This window comes from Epinephelus fuscoguttatus, linkage group LG11 (assembly GCF_011397635.1).
Source record: "Epinephelus fuscoguttatus linkage group LG11, E.fuscoguttatus.final_Chr_v1".
Taxonomy (NCBI): Eukaryota; Metazoa; Chordata; class Actinopteri; order Perciformes; family Serranidae; genus Epinephelus; species Epinephelus fuscoguttatus.
In genome coordinates this window covers 13,389,119-13,411,134 of record NC_064762.1, presented here as the reverse complement: position 1 = coordinate 13,411,134, position 22,016 = coordinate 13,389,119, and the positions used below count along the sequence as shown (strand labels likewise).

The following is a 22,016-nucleotide window of genomic DNA, read 5'->3' as shown; positions in this document are numbered from 1 at the left end:
GTGTATGTATGTCCTGATTGATTTAGTGTGAAGCACTTTTAATGGTTATGACAGACGTTGCATGTACATTTCTACATTTTCTAACATGAAAAAAAGGAATAACTAACGTAAAGATTTAAAAATGTGCAATTTTTAATTGTGAAGTTTCACATAAGTCGTTCTTTCTTGCATTAAAACATCCCACCGGTTAATCACCTAAATATAATTTTAGTATCACTGACACAAGTTTTTTTTTTTTTTTTTTTTTTTAAAAAAAACAACAATTTTTCACAGTTCTTCTGACACAACGACAGGACTAGTTGTTATATTACCTACTTTATTTCTGTTAAATATTTATCTGCTTGTCTGCTTGAGGATTCAGCAGCCAGGCGTAAAAAATAAACCGAGCGTGTTAATTCATCATTTTCCTGATTGCTTGTTCCCATAAAATATAAACCAGCTCTTCCTACTCTAAGACTACTGTCACTACTTCATCTATATTTCTGTAAGTGTGTGGGTTACAGTGTGTTTTGCAGCACAAGGCTGAGTGTCCATATAGCGTTTTTATGCCTTCTTGTCATCCACTAGGGATTAGTCGATTAAACGAAGCTACCGTCACTAGTTGTCATCAAAAATACTGGTCAGTTTAACTTGCTATTACAATTATTATTTATTTAATTGAGTTCACCCATTGAAAATACTGTTGTTATATTCATGCATGTTTCCTAGAGATGCATCTTCCCAAATCCTGGGTCTGCAACAGAGAATCCAGGACTCCCAGTGGATCTTCCGAGTTACTGCAGGGGGACTGACACCTCATTTTTTAAGGATTTATTGAACCTTATTTTTCTTTTCAAAATTAAAATATGTCTGAAAATATACATGAATATGAATCAGCAGCAACTTAATTTCCTTCATCTACCTGAAAAGCAAATACAGGTTAAGACTGCAGCTTGAGGCTGATATGGCCTCCTGAAGCACACCCTGCAACTGCCCGGTTTAATATGCCTCTAAGTTTTATACTTTAAATGAGTGAAGGGGTCCTCTGCCTAAAAAACACTAGACTCCTCTCCTAAGATTACTGTTTTCAATACATGTTTTTGTTAACTTTTATTCAGTGAGTTCTTGACATGCTGTAATAATGTGCGGTGCAAAATGCAACGCATTTGGTGGCATTTAAAATGCAATTTGGTTACTGAAAAATGTGATCAATGATTTCAGATTTCTCTTTCAAATAAATATATACAAAATATTTTTGAACGTTTTAACCTTATAGATTAAACTGTGCTCCTACCTGTGTTTCCTACCTATTATTGTGTTTTAGGTTTATCCATCCGAAAGTCCCATTCTCATCAAAGCGATATCTCAAGAATGCCTTGAGGGAATTTCATCAAATTTGGCACAAATGTCCATTTGTGCTGTGTCTCAATTCAGGGGCTGCAGCCTTTGAAGGACGCGGCCTTCGTGGTCGACGTTGGCCACATCCTTTGAAGAACGCATCAGCCAAATCGAACAGTCTCAGAAATGGGACGGTCTGGTCTGCAGAGGATATCCTGGTTGCATCACCAGTTGTTCTCTCCCCGACCAGTTGGCGTTACTGTTACCTAGCACCAAGCTGCACTTGACGAAAGGAGTAAGGTAGTAAATTAGTTAGCCCTAAATCATGGACCCAGAGACTGTTATTATATACATATTTTTTTAATTTAATACTTGAGGTGATTCACCGCCGGAAACACCGCTGTTTGATATATTTTAGGCTGACAGACCGTTTTCAGGTAAACGTATAAAATTCATAATGTTTAAGCTGTGTGGTTTTAGCTAATAGTAATGTTAACAACAGTTAACTGTTAGCTAGTATACAACTATGTGTAATGCATCTTGAGATAGGCTGGACCACGAAGGAGTCATCTGTTGCATCCTCGAAATTCTCGGAAAGAAGGCTGCATTTCTTGGTTGCCTTTGAAGGAGCCTTCGAAATGAGGCAGCCTTGCTTGTGCCGATGGGACGCAATTGGTCTTCCAATGCAGCTTTCGAAGGCTGCAGCCCCTGTATTGAGACACAGCTTTGGACTCAACCCTGAACTGATTAGATTCTGGTAATGAAAGGTCACTGTGACCAGTTTTTGACCATAACTCAAGCATTAATACGCTATTTTGGACAAACTTTCCCACAAACGTGCAATAGCATAAAATTATGCGATGACGTTTTATATCCTGAAGATCAAAGGTCAACACTAATCGTGGGTGCCCACCTTGAAACTATGGTGATTGATACTGTGGAACAGTGGTTCCCAACTAGTCCATACCCAGGGTCCAGATTTCTTCTTAATCATTAGATCAAGGTCCGCACAACTTAATACATTCAGTGACACACTTGTGTTCGGCCATGGCGTTGAGTTAGTTTGCCGTCTCTCACAAGTATCTATCCGTCAGTCAATCACTCTACAACAGGAAATAGCACTTCAAAATGAAAGCTTTGTGCCACTTGCGGTCCATTCAGAATGGACACGCCACCCACTTTTGGACCGCCACCCACCAGTTGGGAACCACTATTGTAGAATATTCAGCTTTTATGCAGCAACATCCATATTTGAAGCATTGTCTGCTGTCATGGCAACATATGGTCTGGAAAGATGAATGAAAACTGCAACTTGACTGGTTGGTTGAGAAATGCGACCACTAGGCGGTAACTCTAGTATTCTGAGCACTTGTATTTTTTCTCAGAGCGCTCAAACTTTTTTGTTGGCTGCTCCGAGCACTTCCTGTCGAAAATCCCTGAACCTTTCAGAAAGGCACTTGTGTCTTCAGCCAGAAGAAAATGCTATCTGGACACTCAGCCTAACTGGTACGACTGGTTTGAGCCACATTAGTGTCATTACATTAGATATGACACTGAACAGCACATAAATGTCATGTTTAAGGAATTAATTTGCAATCCAAAGAATGTTACATACACAGACATTTGACGTGATTAGTGTCTGATTATTTGATACATCTTAGATTCACAATGTCAGGTCAAAATGAAAGAAAAAAAAAGTCAGCTGTATCCTGGAGTTAAGGGAAATGTCTCTTCCTGCATTACTGGAGCTGTAACAACGGAGGAGGTAAAGAAAGGAAGGAATTAAATAAATAATATATATTTCATATAATGACATATTCAATCCCCATTTTTTACTTTTCTTTACCGTCTTTTTAATAAGCAAGAGTGAACCCTGAGATATCCTAATTTGAGCAAATTCACAAATACTTCCATTATTTCATTCTTTCCTGCGTATGTAATTGCCACCGTTCCTGATGATTTGTTCCTTTACATTCAGTATGTAGCTTGAAGGAACTAAATGACAAAGACACCATAACAGCAATCAGCTTGAGCTGCAGGGTTGTACACATGTGGAGTTGTACCCCAAATTCTTAACAGTGCTAATACATTGTCCTTCCTGATCCTCGCTCTCGACTCTCTTTCAGGTGAGGTGAATGGTTGTGATGTGTCAAAAAAAAAAAAAAAATAGGTCAGACGTTTGCTGGAAGTCCTGCGGACGTGCTGCTGATCAGACTCTCCTGAGGCTGAACCTGCCTGCAGAGCCTCACCTCAAAATGCTTCCTAGTAAAGCAGAGAAAAGAGACAGAAGATAAAGAAAACCATTTCACAAGCTAGTTGACTAGATACAAGATGGATAACATGAAAGGGATCATTCAGATCTACTTGAAGTGGGGTTGTATGAGGTGCTAATCCATAGTCAATGTATTACATACAGTAGATGTCTGGCGGTACACCCTCAGTTTGGAGAAGCAGGCAACCCAGACTCCTTTGAGAAAAACAGTGATTTCACATCACTGAACACTGAAACTGCCGGTCTACCGCTGCCTCAATTAGTTATTTAGACATAGAGTTGTCTTGCTTTGGTCCAAATCAGGGATTAGAATTTCCTCGAGTTGGTTCGTGTTCTCACGGCAGCATTTACAAGTGGACCAGACAAAATGCCTTGTGCGAGAAAGCTGCTCTTGATTGGTCAGAATTTCCATGTGGGAAAAATCCAGGAAGTAAACAAACCGTTGAAGAAGAGTACACTTGCAAGATAAATGTGACACTTTCTAATGTCACAATGGAGGGACAACTACGCAGGTTGATTTTAGCGCTGCTCATCGTGGACTATATTGCTTGCATAATGTGACTGTAGTTGTCTTTCGGATCGAGGTCGGAACATGTTCTCACCACAAACAAACCAAACCACAGTTTATTTGTAATCGGACCGAGACCACCTCTTCAAGAAGGTCTCAGTCCGGTTGTTTTGGTGCACACCTGAGTGCGACTGCTGTGTTCACACCTGCCCAAACGAACTGCACATAGGGGGCAAAAGAACTTAAGTTCGATTGAACCGAACCAAACAGGGCAGGTGTGAAAGCACCCTTAAGGGGTTAGTTTGGATTCACCAAAGTCACACAATAACACAAACTGACTAAGGGATTGAGGCAGTGGTAGATCAACAGCTCCCATGTTCAGCAGGCCAAAATGACTGTTTGTGTCACTGGAGTCTGGAGCTGTCAACAGCTTCCCTGTCGGAACGGGCTGTCTGACAGAAAGGTAAAGCATTGAAAATACTCTCGATGTAGCGTGCACCTAAACTGTTACTGACTTTATTTTTGGGTGGCTAAAATACGTTTGGCTGCTGCCATCGTCAACAGCCGTACCGCTGTATTTTTGTTAAACACATTGGTTTGAGTTGAAGGTGTGAGAAAGAATAGTATCAGTAACATTGTTAACACTGTGCTACGTTACAGAGAAATACAAAACCGTACTAATGAACCTTCATTAATATAGGCCTATATTTTATCTGCAAGTGCACGTCACACACTGAGCGAGCCGCCTGTTAATGACGCTGTGGGCTAATGGGCATGTAGCTACTTCCATGTTTCAGATGATACGTCATGTTTGTAGTCGACCAATGAAGATGAGTTTACATATCACTTTGGGTTCGTCCTTCACCTTCTCAAAATGATCCCACACTTTGGATTTCCTGCCCGACATGTTATTAATTAGCCTGTGGAAATTAATGTGACTCATGTCTGACTGCTGAGTGTGGCCACTTCCTGTGTCTGTCCTTTCAAATTAATTTCCCACATGGTTCAGTCATGTAGGTTTTGATTTATTTTGACAAGGCGCAGCTCCTAATACAATTTCATGTTTGTTTTTTTCCTGCGACTAATGAAATCTTGCCGACTAATGACCTTTCTGGTCGACTAAAGTTTGGTCGACTATCAGGGGGGCAGTCCTACTGACTACAGATTAGTACCTCACACAACCCCATTTTAAACAATACAGACTATCCCTTTAAGGTCATGTTTTAGCTGCCACTCACTTCTTCGCCAGTTCCTTTGATATCTCCTCCAGCGTGCGACCTTTTGTCTCGGGGACACAGAGGATGACAAACACCAGTAGGACGAAGCTCATGGCAGCGTAGAGGAACATCACATTGGGTACACCAATCTTTTCTAAAAAAGACAATAGCAAAAAAAAGATGCATGACCTCAAATGCCCACACACAACCTCAGGTGACATACTTGTGTGTCACAGATAAGAATGATTGACACATCAGGTCATGACACTAGCATACAGTTGCTGCTAAATCCTAAACCCATAGTGACAAACTGTTTTAGGTGTCATCTTTCTCTTTTGCTAATCTGACTGTATTATGACTCGACAACAGGTGGGCAGTCTGACTGACCAGGAGCAGGGAAAGGTGAGACACACCTCTTTTTTCAAAATACAAAAACTGACCTACTACTTTTTGTATTTACGTCTTGCCCTAGTTGACAGCTTCTGTAAATTTACAGCTCTACCACAACAACTTGAACACACAAATCATCAATAATATCCGATGACACACACACACCTGTAGTTGTGAGGAAGGTCATGGAGATGAGCAGGTTAGTGGCCCAGTTTACAGCCGACACCACAGATACAGCTCTGCCTCTGACCCCCATTGGAAAGATCTCACTGAGAACCACATACACCACTGGAAAGACAAAAAACAAAGACACATTCAGTGTGCACAGGGACATACGAAGGCATGGTTATTAAGGTATAAATACAAATAACATGATCCAGACTGGCTTTAAACAATTTTGTCAATATTGCGTGGGGAGTTTTCAGTCATGTGAGGTTTTAGAGTCAGGGTCCTCATTGCTTTATCTGGGGAACTGGAGCATTTATGTACACTTTACCTAGGCATAGTTATTGTGTGATAACCTTTGTTGTACTTTGTAGTTCACAGTACGACATGTTTATAAGCTGCAGCTGTTAGAACCATATCAACCAGACAAATTATCTAAACTTTTACACCACCTAAATTAAGAATTTCGGTATATTATTTTCATGGTCTAGGAAAGGTCATTCAATATTTGCGAACATAAGCGACTCTATCTTAAAGCCAGAAACCTGAGAAGTAACTTTGTAATCCATTGTACTCGAAACTCTGGGGAAAAAAACAACCTCCAACACGTGTAAGTGCAATAAACGTACCTAACGTCACAGCAACATGGCGGTGCCATAGACTGTATGCAATATTAGACGTAGCTACCATAATGTTACCTATTAGTTTGTGGACTGCAGTTTTGTAGCTTCAAGTTCAGCATTTCTGCCATCTCCATCTTAGTTTTCCGTAGCCAGAGGTGACCCTATTTGGACGCAAGGGTGGAGCTGACGTCACTTAAATTGGCCCTACCTTTAATTTTGTACAAATTCAAACCTTAACAAAATGTTAATGGTAAATTCAAACTTGTGATGACACAGAGTATAAAGTTGGGGGAGTGAGTGGATAACAGACAGCTACTTAACAGAGACAACAACTAGCGTGACGACATGGCCAAACTCAAGTATGACGCTGAACATTTTAAACCCGAGGACCTTAAACTGATGACTCAGGACAAATCTGGACCTCATGGCTAGACCAGTTGGGAACCAGTGGTTTATGGAGCATCTCCAGACCTTATACTTGATGACCTGACAACTATGAGTTTTAGCACTCTTGTTTTTGGATTTTGTAGAGAGTTGTTCACGAATATTTTTGGACCATCTCTGAACATAGGAATTACATGTATGAATTTTGAAAATGGCCGTCCTTTCCATTAAAGTTCCTGTGAGCGACTATGGGTCATACTTTCTGCTCTGTAGTGCAGATACAGTGCACTGCTTGGTACTCTCCTCTTGGCTAACAACTAGTAACACACGTTTGGGAAAATGCTATCAACTTTGTGTGTGTGTGCAAACAGAGTGTGTGAATACTGAATGGGTGCTTACTTGGCCCAAGGCTGATTGAGAAGGCTGCCACATAAACCAGCAAGCTGATCAATGACGCCCACTTCAGTACGGAAGACACTTCTCCATTAGTCCTTCCTCCTCCTGACTCCCCAGTCCAATCATCCTCTCTGTAAGTCCGCTGTGCCTCCTCGCTGCCCCATTGGCTGGGGAGGTCAGTAGAAAAAATGTCACTGTCGTACAAGTCTATAAAGGTTCTGTTTAAATCCCACGGCGTTTCTGTGTGGTTTAGTATAGAGTCACTTTTACACAGGCTGGTGAGGTGAGTGTGGTTTTGCAGTGTCAGTGTACCAAGTACTACTAGCGACATTCCCATTGCGACAGCACCTACGCACAAAAAGCTCTTGGGTCCCACGCGGTCAACCAGCAACACGGCCGGGATGGTGCCAACTACTTTGACCACTCCGAACCCAGTAGAGGCCAAGGTTGCTGCCGCATCACTGTTAAAGCCTACACTGCGGAGAAGCGGTGACGCATAGGAGAGGATGTTCGGCTGACCGGTAGCCTGCTGAAGGAAGACTAAGGCCACACCTGTTAGCAGCCGTGAACGCAAGTTGGCTTTGGTGCTGAACAACTCCCAGAAACTATGCTCTGATTCCTCTTTCAGTCCTGCCTGGATGTCTCTGAGCTCCTTTTCCACATGCTCCTGAACCCCCCCTCTCATTGTGGCGAGCACTATCCTGGCCTTCTCTACTTTACCCTGAGTGACCAGGAAGCGCGGACTGGGTGGGAGGAACAGGAGTACACTGATCTGCAGCAGCGCCGGGGGGATTACAAGTCCAAATGTATACGCCCAGCCATGGGGCAGAGTAGCAAAGGCATAACTACAGCTGAATCCCAGCATTACACCCACAACTAGCATCAGCTCGTACAGCGTCACCAGCTGACCCCTCCTCTCCCTTGGTGAGATCTCTGCAATGTACAGACACGCTCCTGTCCCTGACAGCGCCGTTCCCATGCCGACTATCACCCGGCCCAGTGTGAGTGCAATAAGTGAGTTGACTGCAATGAGCACGACGCTCCCGCCGACCACCAGGGCGGCACTCAGGAGCAAAGAGCAGCGGCGGCCGTAGCGATCCAGAATGGGGCCGCCGGCCAGGCACATGAGGAGGGCGCCGAGCAGGTGGGAGCTGACCAGCAGTTCCTGTTCCCGGCAGGAGAGGGAGAGGAGACCCCGCAGCTGTAGCAGGACTCCAGAGGTCAGGCCCATTTCATAGCCCAGCATCAGCCCGCTCAGAGAGGCCGCTACAGCCGCTACCACCACCAGCCAGCTGCAGCCTGGAGAGGGACAGAAACACACAAGGAGAAGGAGTTAGAGAATGTAAGATCACAGATAGTACCCTACAAGAGGCCTGGTCCAATGTCCATCCACAAGATCTCCCAGATCTGTGTTCACATTTTTCAACGTCAGTTATAATACACAAGGCAGTTATTGTGTCCCAAATGTGTATCGGAGCCCTTGCCTGTGCCTTTACTTGAGCTTCTAGTCACGCACACTGAACCCCATCTCTTTTTTCATATTTTTTTTTCCCCCCATTGTCCAATCAGATGATTTGAGAGGCGGGCCTTCTGTGGTTGTGTTGTAAAAAATGGAGGAGAAACTGGTGGTAGCGGTTGCCAGATACCCAGAGCTATATGGCCTGACAATTGACAGCACATTGTCAAACTGCCCCTGAGTCATCCTAAAATATGCCTGGAAACGGCCATCATGGAGGCGAAGCTCCTGGAACAAGTGGTGGTTTCTCCCTGTGATCCACCCTCTTCTGAGGGTCTCATGTACCCACACAGATCTCTGTTTCCCTGTGCCCAACAAACCATTTACTGACAGCCTCTCACCCTCAACCAGAGCTACAGTAAGTACCCTCTGCCTCAACATTTTAGGAACTAGCAACTAATTACTGTGAAATTGAGATTTGAAACAGAGGAAGGTAAGTGTAAGGAGGTGATGGGGTGGTTGCCTGGCAACACTAAAAAGGCGCATATGGAAAGCCGTTTTAACATTTAATCACTAAGTCCGACTATCTGGAATTACCATTATAGATATCTATAACGTCATTTTGACTAGTAGTAATGTCATTGTGACTAGTATGAATTTTAATTTAAGATATCTATAACGTCATTCTGACTAGTCAAAACTGAATTACAGATGTCTGTAACGTCATTTTGACTAGTCAAAACTGAATTACAGATATCTATGTCATTCTGACTAGTCAAAACTACAGTTACAGTTACCTGTAATTCAGTTTTGACTAGTAAGATTCAAACTATTTTTGCCATTCATGTGTATGGGGTTTGTCATTATAGATATCTACAATTACATTATGACTATCTATAATTCCAGTTTGAGATATCTACAACGTCATTTTGACTAGTCATAATTCAGTTGCGGATATCTACAACGTCATTTTGACTAGTCAAAATCAGTAAAATATTGTAGCAGGGTCGCTACAATATTTTACTGATCCCATTCATAAACACTGTGATAAGGTTTGTTTTGTTTGTGTTTGTAGCTTAGGCTTGGATAGACGTGTTTATTTGTTAACAGACCTACAATTTGCAATATCATGTGCTGCAGTTGCATTGCACACAGTCACTTCAAAAAACAAAATAATCAATTATACAGCCCCGAAAATGCTTCAAACACTTTTCTAAATAATCTTCATATTGAAAGGAAATGAAATATACCCACTTATGCCATTAAAAGTGCTTAGATAAGGTCGGAGGTCTATAACTGCACATATTGACCTCCGACCTTATCTGGTATTTCGTTTCCTTTCAATATTAAGATTATTTAGAAAAGTGTTTGAAGCATTTTGGGGGTTGTTTAATTGATTATTTTGCTAAAATGTAATGTTTGGTAAGACCTTTTCAAGATCAGTTGACAATTCTCACTAAATAGGAGAATACAGTCATTAAGTTAAATAAATTCATATTTCACTTTATCCTTTCAATCAAAATATAATAAATATCGCTGTTATTACCAGTGAGTTTGGTTAATCTACTTTTTCCAAAAGGTAAGTGCAAGTATAAAGTAACAGGACAGTTTTTTTTTTACTAGTGGCATTCAATTATAAAAAATGCAACCTGCAAAACTCTTTCTGTGTGATCAGGGCCATAGAGTGGACATTGGTATTTGGCCAAACATGGATACTGTATTTCTACTTGACAAACCACCAGGGTGTCTACAAGTATCAGACGCTAAAATGTAATGTTTGGTAAGACCTTTTCAAGATCATTTTTAACCAAATTCTAAACTGGCTTTTGGACAGAAAGCATTGCAGGTAAGTATAAAGGTAAGTAGTATATATGTAGTCCCCTGCAGAGGAGGGTTTAATGTAGAAACACTGTTATTAGAGTGAGTTTGGTTAATCTACTTTTTCCAAAAGGTAAGTGCAAGTATAAAGTAAAAGGACAGTAATAGGTTCAGTGTTAGGTATATAGGTTTGTAATATCAGAATTGTGGACTTTAAGCAGAAGAGCTTGGCCAACTATTTATGTTGACGGAGCCAAGTAAGTGATTAAATAATCAAACAAATCATAATCTGTTGTCACTTATCACTGATGACTACTACACGGCACTTGTAAAATTGCTGAATGAATGGAAACTGATGAGCAAAACTGTTTTAATAGAACACTTTTACGAGCAGTCGTTATTGATCCTTGTAATAGTTTGTTTTACTGCAGTGTTGCTGTTGACATGCATTTTTCCTTTAACAGCTTTGAGTAAACAAGACCACACTTGAATTTCTGTTATTGTTTGAATCTGCTTAGTTTGTTTTATAACGGACTGTGGGCTAAATGCAAGGCTACACACCCACCCACACATTTTTATACTTCCTGCAAATATAATCCAATTAATCATATTTCCATGTATTTTGTATCTACTCCGTGTTGAGACATTGTTTTCTTATTCTGAGACGTAGAGGTAGTCAAATGTGTCCTGTGCCAAAACTATGCCTTCCAATAAATGATTAGAGAAAAGTAAAATCAAACACTGATAGAGGAAATTACTGCAAGGTATTAAATCATCAATAAAATAATACATTCACTCGTTCATTTTCGGTAACCGCTTATCCTGTTAGAGGACCCAGTTTTTACAAACTTCACATGTTCGCGAGTCACTTGTGGTCCATTCAGAATGGACCCGTGGTCCACATTTGGACTGTGATCCCCCAGTTGGGAACCACTGCTCTGAGCCTCTTTTACACTGCCAGATTTTCGGCGAATGTTGGGCCATTTTGCCGGCAATCTGCGAGTGTTTAAACACACAGAGCCGGATTAGCGAGTTGATCCGAGGTGCCCAATTTTCCGCCTCGTTCCTGGCGGAACCTTTATGGTTTAAAAAGAACAAGGCGGCCTTCCATCATGGGAGGGGCTGTTGATGACTTGTGGGAGGAACTGTTGACCCCGCACATGCGACACACTGGCGGTGGATAAACAGGAAACAGCTGATAGCAGGAATTAGCGAGCAGCTAGTAGCAAGAGGGAAACGGAAACCTGACAGACACTGTAAAGATGAGCAACTGGGGAGACAAGGAATTGTGTGTCCTCCTTGTCCTCGCAAACGAAGAGGCCATTAACCATCAGATGACGGGAACGGTGAAGGATGGGCCGACTTACGAGAGAATTGCTGAAGGACTGACCAGCCGCGGCTTCCCTCCCATGCCACTGTTTATGTCACACACTGAGCTACACGTTTTGTTACTTGCTCACGCCCCCCATTGCCCCGAAAAAGGCACATTCTGTATAATCAAAAGTAGGTAGTTTGCTGCACTCCCCGATTTTGTTTTTATACTGCCAATGCTGAAAGAAGACTGATTGGACTTTCCTGCAAATTTGCACCATTCCTGTTTAAAAAGGGCTCTAGACCAGTGTCTTCACTGTTACTTTAAAACTGAGCCTGATACAGCGGGTTTTATTTGCTAAAAATTACTCTGCCTCACTCTTCACCTTCAGCTCTGCCTGTCATACCCAGAACTTGCATTGTCAATGATATAAGTCAGTAAGTAAATTGTTGTACTTGATCCAATTTAAGGGTTAACCATAGACCTTTTCATGGGCCCCCCTTTGGCCTTGGGCCGGGGTCATCTGAACCCTTTGACACCCTCTGATGGCGGGCCTGCCGAGGTATTTCATTGCAACTGTCAAAATAATCATACTAGTGGGCCTTTATCCTTTTTGTTGTAATGTGATTCTCATGATGGCGCAGCATGCAAGAAAAACAGAGACACAGCTGCAAACTGCAGGGTCCTATTAAGTCATTTGCTTTGACTGTTGCACTGCATCCCCTCTCTCAGTCCTTTTCCACTGACATTATGTAATAATGAGATAACAATAGTTAATGTCAGACTGTAATCTCTTGTAATAAGTCTTTCAGCTACAGTGTTATGATCTTGCAGTCTCATTTCTATTTTGTGTACTTTCTGAAACATTAAGAAAAAAAGATTTAGATAGAGTACTCTGGAAATAAACTTGTCATGCAACATTTTAAACTTGTGCTTTGTCACAGAACAATTAAGCCCTTCTGTGTGGAGTGTGCAGAATTTGCATGTTCTCCTTGTGTCAGTGTGGGCTTTCTCCGGGTACTTCCGGCTTCCTCCCACAGTCCAAAGACATGAAAGTAAACTAGTGACCCTAAATTGTCCGTAGGTGTGAATGTGAGTGTGAATGGTTGTCTGTGTCTATGTGTCAGACCTGTGATAGTCTGGTGACCTGTCCAGGGTGTACCACACAGGGTTCAACGCTAAGGTTTTTTTTTCACTTGCCCGGTCGGGCAAGTTGGTCAGAGATCTACTTGCCCGAAATCAGTTTTTACTTGCCCTATAAAAATTGTTTAATTTAAGCGGCTATCAAATAACAAAGACTGCAGTTATTTTTATGTTATGTATCTTTATTCACACTGTATTTATTAATTAAAACAACATATGTCATGTATTGTACCTTAATTCCTACACAAAAATGACAGTGTCAGGGCTTAAAGTGAAAAATTTGTCAATTGTTCTCCGTCTATAATTTTGCGCCCTACTTGAGCCATGCCCACCTCTATATATTTTTCACCCCTCTCTCCAGTTCTGCTGTGTTAACACCGGGTTTAATATATTTTGCTTCCATCTCTCTGCCCTGCTCTACTCTACTTCAGCGCTACTTAGCTCTCTCTCTACTCTACCAGTAGACTACCACATCCACCTGTTGCACAAAACGCACACAGCAGTGTTTCCCCTAGGATGGAGTTGTAGCAGCGGAGGTGAAGCACACGAAAAATAATTTTCACATGCGTGAAACTTTTTGGTATGCTTGCAAAGCACAGCCTGCTGGGATGTTCCTGTGTATCTACTGGCACCAGAAGGGCTCTTTAGGACTAAGTACATACAGTACATGTGTGCACAGCATGAGCAGGTGAAATGTCTGTCTAGCTTACATATGAGGTGTCTCAAGATTTAGGAACATACAATTTTATTGAATATAATAAAAGTAAAAAGTCACTTGACATGCTGCTGTTTTGTGCTATGACCTATTCAAGTGTTGGAAGTTGTTATTTACGTGACAACGCCTGAACGCAACACAAGCTCAGCAAGAGTGCCGTGCTGCGCTGCTGTGCGAGCAGCTGTTTGTCTGTGCATAACAGCAGTCTGTTGATGGTTATTTACACAGTGTCTATAACAATAACTTTGTCAGCTGACAAACTGCACCGGGCTCGGGGTCAGGTTTGGTCAGGAAAATGCGGCCCGAGCCACTCTAGCGTGCTCACCTGTGTGTGGCGGAACTCCGCCGTGTGTGATACAGAGAGCAGAGGAGAATTGTTAACGCGTGACCATGTAGAGACAGAAATGACACGATGACATAACACTATAAATAGTATATTGTTATGTTATTATATGAAGCATCCGTCGCGCAAAATATTATCAATGGGGGCTGTGGGCAGGACATTGTTACACAGCGTGTGCCTGTGACTTCAGGCAGAGAGACCGCTGCATCAGAGCAGAAGAGCACATTTTAAAATACATTTATTTTATCAATTAGTTATTAACTTTTACTATTTTTAGCAACATGCCCGATCGGGCAAGTGAGTTGTTAGTTTACATGCCCGACCGTGAGTTTTACTTGCCCCGGGCGATTGGGCAATCCTTATTGTTGAGCCCTGCCACGCCTCTCGCCCAATGTCAGCTGGGATAGGCTCCAGCCTCCCCGCCACCCTGAATGAATGTGTGGTCTTGTCTTTGATCTCACATGCATGGCCTTGTTGTCTTGGTAGCTTTAGCCATCACATTGATTGGTTATATCCCTAAATACCATTGAAAATGGTCAGTCACAACAGCTCAGTGTCCAAAGTTTCTTTGCACCGTCTGTGTCTTTATTCATCTTTTCTCTCCATGCCCTTAAATGCATAATCTTGAGCTAGCTCTGTATATTTATCATAAAAAATTGAAAATTAATGAATGAAAATTAAATGCTATTAAATATTACCCTGGAAATCCAGAGTTCTTGCGAGAGCACAATTTGAATTTGCTCAGCGAGGCACTCAGGCAATCAGTAATAATGCTCATTACCCATGCCCATGAAACCGAGCTGCACCAATCACATCGGTGTATCTGATATAGGCGGGCCAGAGGCGAGTTAAACAGATGACGACAGCGTTGCAACGACGAAGTCCGGAATCAGTAACAGTAAACATTGCAAGATGGCTACGGATGAACACCAGTTGTTTGAAACGGCTTTGGCCGCTACAATGAACGAGTTAGACTTGGCTTTTTCTCTAAAAGAGGAACAGAAGATGGCGCTCGAATCTTTCCTTTGCAAGAAGGATGTTTTTGCTGTTTTGCCGACCGGATACGGCAAGAGTCTAATCTACCAGTTAGCTCCACTGGTAGCTAAGCTCTGGATACGTCACCCTGTGTATTGTTCTGATTGGTCGTAGTGTTATTCAGTTGTGTGCAGTGATATTTTCAAATGCATGCTTGGTGCCGCCCCTCGAGTTGGGCCATTTTCATTACTCATGGCCAGACCCTAAATCTTTCTAGATTTGGGTCTGGATTTCCAGGCTAATTAAATATGTCTAACTGAATATTTTTGGGAAGAGGTTAAAAAAGCAACAAAAGAGATTATTTCAAAAGACACTGCAATAGAAAGGAATAAAAAGAAAACAGTGTGATCTAAAAGGTTTGGGGACCATTTACTGCTTTTGTAAAATGTGCTCCCTAATAGTAACCCAATTTTTGAGAAGATCATGAAAACATTTTAATTTTAAAATGCTTTTAGGGTTTATGTCATGATTTTAGGGTTTAAAAATTACAATGATAGGTAATAATAGATTATGATGGATTTTTTATGACTCTGTTCATCAAAATGCCGGACGAGAAAGTCTAAAGGCTCATTTATACTCCCTTTACATATGAAAATAGATATGTTCATTTCAAACATTGTAATTGTTCCTGTCCACGTACTTAATGTTGATATAGATACATCCACTAGATAGCACTAGAGAGCTGGGCTAAAAGTGTCTGAACACAACAAACATGGCAGCGATGTCATAATGATGCACCTTTTAACGGAGGCATCACTCTAGACAACAATGGTCTGAGGGGCCATGGAGAATGGATGGAGAATTCTATTGATTATATTACCAATTTGTTCAATTTCCCCCATTTTTAATATGTCTTTGTCATGTCTGATGATTGTGTCTTGAACTAAGATACACTGTCCCTAAGATTTCCCGTGGTACAGATCGTCCATATCCGTAAGTTTTCAGAAAACAAGCAAAATTACAGACGACATGAATGCAGAGTTCGGACAGAAGGCTCTGTCCGTGTATGTATCTTCTGTTAAGCATAAATGAGCCTTTATGCAACCTCTGAGGTAACACGAGACTTCTAAGCTATAAGCTTGAACAAAAGCATTTTACAACTGGTCTCTGTCCTGTTTCAGTCCATGAGTTGTTAATTTCAAACCATGTGTCGAGGTACCTTGAAACACACAAACACATTTCCCATGGGTGCAGATTTTGCTATTGGGAAATGTTGCTTGGTTTGTAATGACTCGTCAACTTGAAGCTGTTTGAATACAGCAGTGACAGAGCATTGAAACCCAAGTGTTTCACACCATATTTGCATTTTCATGCATCCCAGTCACGCCCAAGTCTGACAGTATCACACTTTACCTAAAACCTGTCTAGACAGAGGGGTGCCGCTCTTATATTTTCGCCATGTAAGTGCAACAAATCAGTTTCAATCCTTTTCTAACAAGTGTTAGCAAGTAAAAAAAAGTAATTTGATTGACTTTCAGCACAGGAAAGGCTTTCATTCAGACACTATTTTGCCTTTGTAAATGTTTAACTGCATGGCAGCAGATAAACCCTACGCCCACTGAAGGCAGCTCTTCAGGTCATAGTAAACATGAAGAACAGTAACTGATTTAATGAACATGTAATGAATGAGTGTTTTTTAAGATTCAAGGGCAGATAATTTATGATGAGGGCCTGAGACATTTTTGCTATGTCACCAAGGTTAGAATGACCCAGGTCATGGGCATGAAAACTGTCATAAACAACTTTTGCTTCATCGTTAATCATTGTTTAAGAAACAGCTGATGTGAAGAATGATTACCCAATGATCTTGGAAATTCATATATCAGTTTCAAAAATCAGGTCTACTGAGTTATCTGGATAACTGTTATGAGTTTTGTTCAGCAGTGTTACCCAGAGCAGGGCTTTTTACATCAGTCTAAGTTCCAGAGTTGCATTGGGCTATTACTTGGAAAGTTACCGAATAACTCAAACAGCTTCTTGGAACAGGCCCCAGGTGAGCCTTTAACAAATATCGATTTTCAGTAAACTAAAGTTTTATCTTAGGGAGGAGCCCATTTATACCAACATTAAGCAGCTAAACCCTTCCTAAACATTCAAACTAAGTAACACGTAAGCTCATACAAAACACTTGCATTCCTAATGCTTAGACCTGTAATCCCATTAAAATAAATGTTAACTTATCAGTCAAAAAAGTCACTGGCATCTGTGTGTACCTGAGGGTCTGGGTGGGGCCAGTTTCTGGGTCTCATTGGGGTTACCCGGGAGGTAAGAGGTCATCATCTTGGTCTCACTGTTGAGGTCCATTGTCAACCACCTCTAACAGTAGGCCTGGGGAAAACAGATGCAAATCAACACATTCAAACAAAGAAATTCAATTCATTCTGCAAAATAAACACAAAAACATCTAACAGACTCAACTTCTTTTGCACAAGGACACGCATGTTGCAGAAATACTTCCCTGAGAAAAACAACTATGCATGTATCTTTAAATGAATGTCATGTCCTACATACAAAGTAGGACAATTCTTGCAATGCTGCCATACCAGTCTTGAACCCCATGCTGAGAAATACTACCTACATGTTTGGAGATGAAGTACATAGAAATCTAATTCTCATCTAATAGGTCTGAGTGCTATTCAAAAGTTTTCATTATTAGTGCCAATATGACACTAAAATCATACTTCCAAAAGTATGGCAAAATGTACCCTACTTTTGAAGATCATAAATCAACATTTTCTTACAAAACTGTTTTTTCATTGACAAAAGAAGCTAAAGTTCTCAAATGTTAATGACTCTTGTAAGACTGTTAAAATCGTGGTGTTGTCATCATAGTAGAATTTCCAACTTTGATACAATACTTTGAAAAAATACCGATATTCAATAGAATTTTTGATCGAAGTCTTAGTTAGTAGAAGATAACAGCAGAGGTGTGGACTCAAGTCACATGACTTGGACTGGAATTAGACTCAACACAATTTTGATGACATTAAACTCAACTTAATTAAATCACAACAGACATGCAACTCATCTTCCACAACACCAATGACTCACTTGAACTTCAGCCCTCACACAAGCCCAAAGATTAAACAATTACGTTGTTTAAAAAGTGTGCCACGAATCAATTTCCCTTCATATGGGCAAATGCTTGTGCGAATATTAACATTGTTAGCAATTTCACATTTAGCTAATATTATCTACAGATTTTTAGAAACATTCATGATTTTTGTAAATTTATTATATTATTACTGTTTGGGCATTATGTTTTGTGAAGAGTGCATTATGGCTTGTTTAGGACTTGAAACTTGAGTGCAAAGACTTGAGACTATTTGTGACTTGCAAAACAATGACTTGGGTCTACCTCTGGAGAACAGCAGAATGACTGTAGTGAACATCTACAGTAAGATAGAGCTGATAGCCCAGCAGGTGCCAGCGTTTTGATACTAATTTGATAAATGAGTACTGAAACCATTTCAAATACTCATAATCAGTATGTATTGATAAATCAATATTTTTGACAACACTAAAAACAAGAACTATCTGATCAAAACACATAAATAAGATTATACCCAGATATCCAGCCCTACCTAGAGGTTTTACTTCATCCTTGTGCAGATTGGATTATTGTAATTCCTTATTATCAGGTTGCTCCAACAAACCTCTAAAGACTCTCCAACTGATCCAGAATGCTGTGGCACGTGTACTGACAGGACTGACAGAAGAGATCGTACATCCCTTGTTTTAGCCTCTCTGCACTGACTCCCTGTAAAATCCAGAACTGAATTTAAAATCCTTCTTCTGACTTACAAAGCTCTAAATGGTCAGACTCCATCATAGCTATGAGAGCTCATAGTGCCCTATTACCCCACCAGAACACTGTGCTCCAAGAATTCAGGATCTTCAAAAGCAGAATGGGAGCCAGAGCCTTCAGCTATCAGGCTCCTCTTCTGTGGAACCATCTTCCAGTTTCAGTCCAGGAGGCAGACACTGTCTCCACGGTTAAGAGTAGACTTCAGACTTTTGTCTTTGATAAAGCTTATAGTAAGGGCTGGTTCGGGCTTGCCTTGAACCAGCCCCTAGTTAGGTTGATATAGGCCTAGTCTGACGGGGGGCTACCTTTCATTCACCGAACTCCTCTCTCCTTCACTCTCTTTCCATCCGCAAACATTCATGTCCCTTTCATTCATGTTACCAGCTTGGCTTTTTCCCTGGAGCCTTTGTGCTACCTTGTCTAGCAGGTTTCGCTCGGATCGGCTGTGTCTGGATTGTGGGTCATGGCTGCGCTGCTGCAATGTTCCTGCCTGATGCTTCCATCTACTGCCATTATTATTGGTGATACTTCTACCATTATTATACACATATAATTATTATTGTCACACACATATACTGTCATGTAGAAATATATACATATAACATGTATACTATCACATACTGTCATTTGTATTACTGTAATTTTATTATGTTGATCTGTTCTGTAGACACGTCATCTATTTCACATCTGTCCGTCCTGGAAGAGGGATCCCTCCTCAGTTGGTCGTCCTGAGGCTTTTTTTCCTCCCTGTTAAAGGTTTTTTCTCTTTAGGGGTGGAGGAGTTTCTCCTTATCCGCTGTGAGGGTCCAAGTACAGAGGGATATCATATGCTGTAAAGCTCTCTGAGGCAAATTGTGATTTATGATACTGGGCTTTATAAGTAAAAATTTAACTGAACTAAACTGAATCTAGGAACATCATGAGGGAACAGTGTGCTGCTCACTTTTAACTCCAAATATCAGGCCTAATTATTATCTTATTATGGCTTTAGAAATGATATTCTTTATACACCAAATTAAGACCAGCCAGCTGTGAGGTCCAAGGATACTGGGCTTTATAAGTAAAAATTTAACTGAACTAAACTGAATCTAGGAACATCATGAGGGAACAGTGTGCTCCTCATTTTGATTCCAAAAATGGCTTACTTATTATCTTATTATGGCTTTAGAAATGATATTCTTTATACACCAAATTAAGACCAGCCAGCAGGTAAGGCATTTTACTTCAACCAGAGTACAGTAGAAACCAATCCTGGCACAAGGAATTTTAGGGTGCTTTCACACCTGCCATGTTCAATCGAACTCAAGTTCGTTTGCCCCCTATGTGCGGTTCATTTGGGCAGGTGTGAACACAGCAATGGCACTAGGGTGCGCACCAAAACAACCGGACTAAGACCTTCTTGAAGAGGTGGTCTCGCTCCGGTTACAAACGAACTCTGGTGCGGTTTGTTTGTGGTGAGAATGTTCTCCGACCTCGATACGACCCGAACCAACTGCAGTCGCACTACGCATTGTTTGGGTTAAACAAGCATGAGCATGTTTTCAAACTGTATGGTTTACCTAAAATGAACAATGACAGCAATAAAGTCCACGATGACCAGCGCTAAGCTCAACTTGCGTAGTTGTCCCTCCATTGTGACATTAAAAAGTTTCGTTTACTTAGTCTTAGCATAGTTTTTCCTGCATGGAAATTCTTTCCAATCAAGAACAGTTTTCTCATGCAAGGCATTTGATCTGGTTCGCTTGTAAATACTGCCGTGAGAACACGAACCAACTCTAGGCAGTTATACAACTAACAAAATAAGCCCCTGATTCAGACCAAAGCAAGACAACTCTAGGTCTGAAAGCACCCTTCATGGTCATTACTTCAGTTCCCCCTTTAACTTTTCTCAGTAGACTGATGCCCACTGATGCCTTCTGGTGGCCCTGGATACAACCCTGTCATAAATACCAGCTCTGTGAGGCTCACAATGGACAGCTGGCTCTGTGATACACAGATGTACTGAGACGCTAAGTGAATTTGGAAGTGCATTTCAGTGTAGAGCATTGATTCTGCTAAGCTTTGACCTTTAACCTCTCTTATGGTTTGTTATTTTGTTGTCTGTGTTTGACATATGGGAATAGCTTGGGAGACTTGTCACACAGTAGCATCTTATAGTTGTCCAAATTTATATGTCATGACTAAGACCACTGAATAAGACTGCTTCCTTTTCTGGTGTCTGTTTCCATAAGTCCATAACTTGGCCTCAGATATTGCAAGGTCATTTAATAGAAGCCAGAAACAAGAGAAACACAAAGTTTTTATAGCAAACACCAAACTTATCAGCTTACTCACTTCAAGTATGGGCTTGTCCACTATTTACGTGCAACTTATGCGGGTTTTGCTCCTTGAAAAGGTTCAATAAAGGAATATTTAAGTGGTAATAACAGCTATGTGCAGACACCTCCCTACCTGACGCCCCAGCAGTGTCTCTGTTGTTTGCTTATGTTCGTGTTTGTCGGTCCATTCGCTTTCCTCTGCAGACTTTCAGACTGGTTGAACTTCTTCCCTGCTCCCAGCTCTTCATTAGCGGTGTCACTAGATTCACACAGCTTGTTTTGGTAAAGCGGTTCTTTAGCCCCGCCCATGTCTACCCAGACCACCAATAGGAAGCGCGGGTTTGGAATTGGAATGCCCACGGTGGAATCCTATTGGTTCAAATATGTCTGTCAGGTAGTGCCTGAAGCTTAATGTAATTATAATGAAACAATGTGTTCCTGCAGGATAACTTGTGGAAATTAAATAAAAAGAGAGCTTTTCCATATTTGTGCTGCTTTATGTAGCTTCCAGCTGCAATTCTAATTTATTATGAATGGTTTTTTTTTTTTGTTTGTTTGTTTTGTTTTTTTGCTGTGAAGATCACTATAAAGTACCCAGCAATAAAATACACCTGCATCAATAGTGCTCCTTCTCTCATACTGCATGTGAAAACAAACGAGGATGACCACCTGCTGTTTTGCTCCTCTCCATGTCCTGTTTCTACGAATGCTGCGGGACTGAGCTGTCACACCTGCCCTGCTGCCTCACACATGACAGAATGTTGCCTAACGTGCCTGTAACACTGTTTGAGCATGG

General features: G+C 41.2%; 2 protein-coding genes across 2 annotated transcripts in view; both read right to left on the bottom strand.

The window, feature by feature from the left end:
- Positions 1-22,016, bottom strand: part of aldh8a1 (aldehyde dehydrogenase 8 family, member A1) — a 206,341-nt gene that overhangs the window by 30,816 nt on the left and 153,509 nt on the right. The gene's annotated exons all lie outside the window — the stretch shown is intronic.
- On the bottom strand, positions 76-21,489 carry slc2a12 (solute carrier family 2 member 12). The gene is made up of 6 exons (XM_049589164.1): positions 21,354-21,489; positions 17,308-17,422; positions 7,276-8,571; positions 5,870-5,992; positions 5,336-5,468; positions 76-3,579 (listed from the first exon to the last, which is right to left on the bottom strand). The coding sequence occupies exons 2-6, from the start codon at positions 17,396-17,398 to the stop codon at positions 3,489-3,491; spliced, it is 1,734 nt and encodes a 577-aa protein (XP_049445121.1). The 5' UTR covers positions 17,399-17,422; positions 21,354-21,489; the 3' UTR covers positions 76-3,488.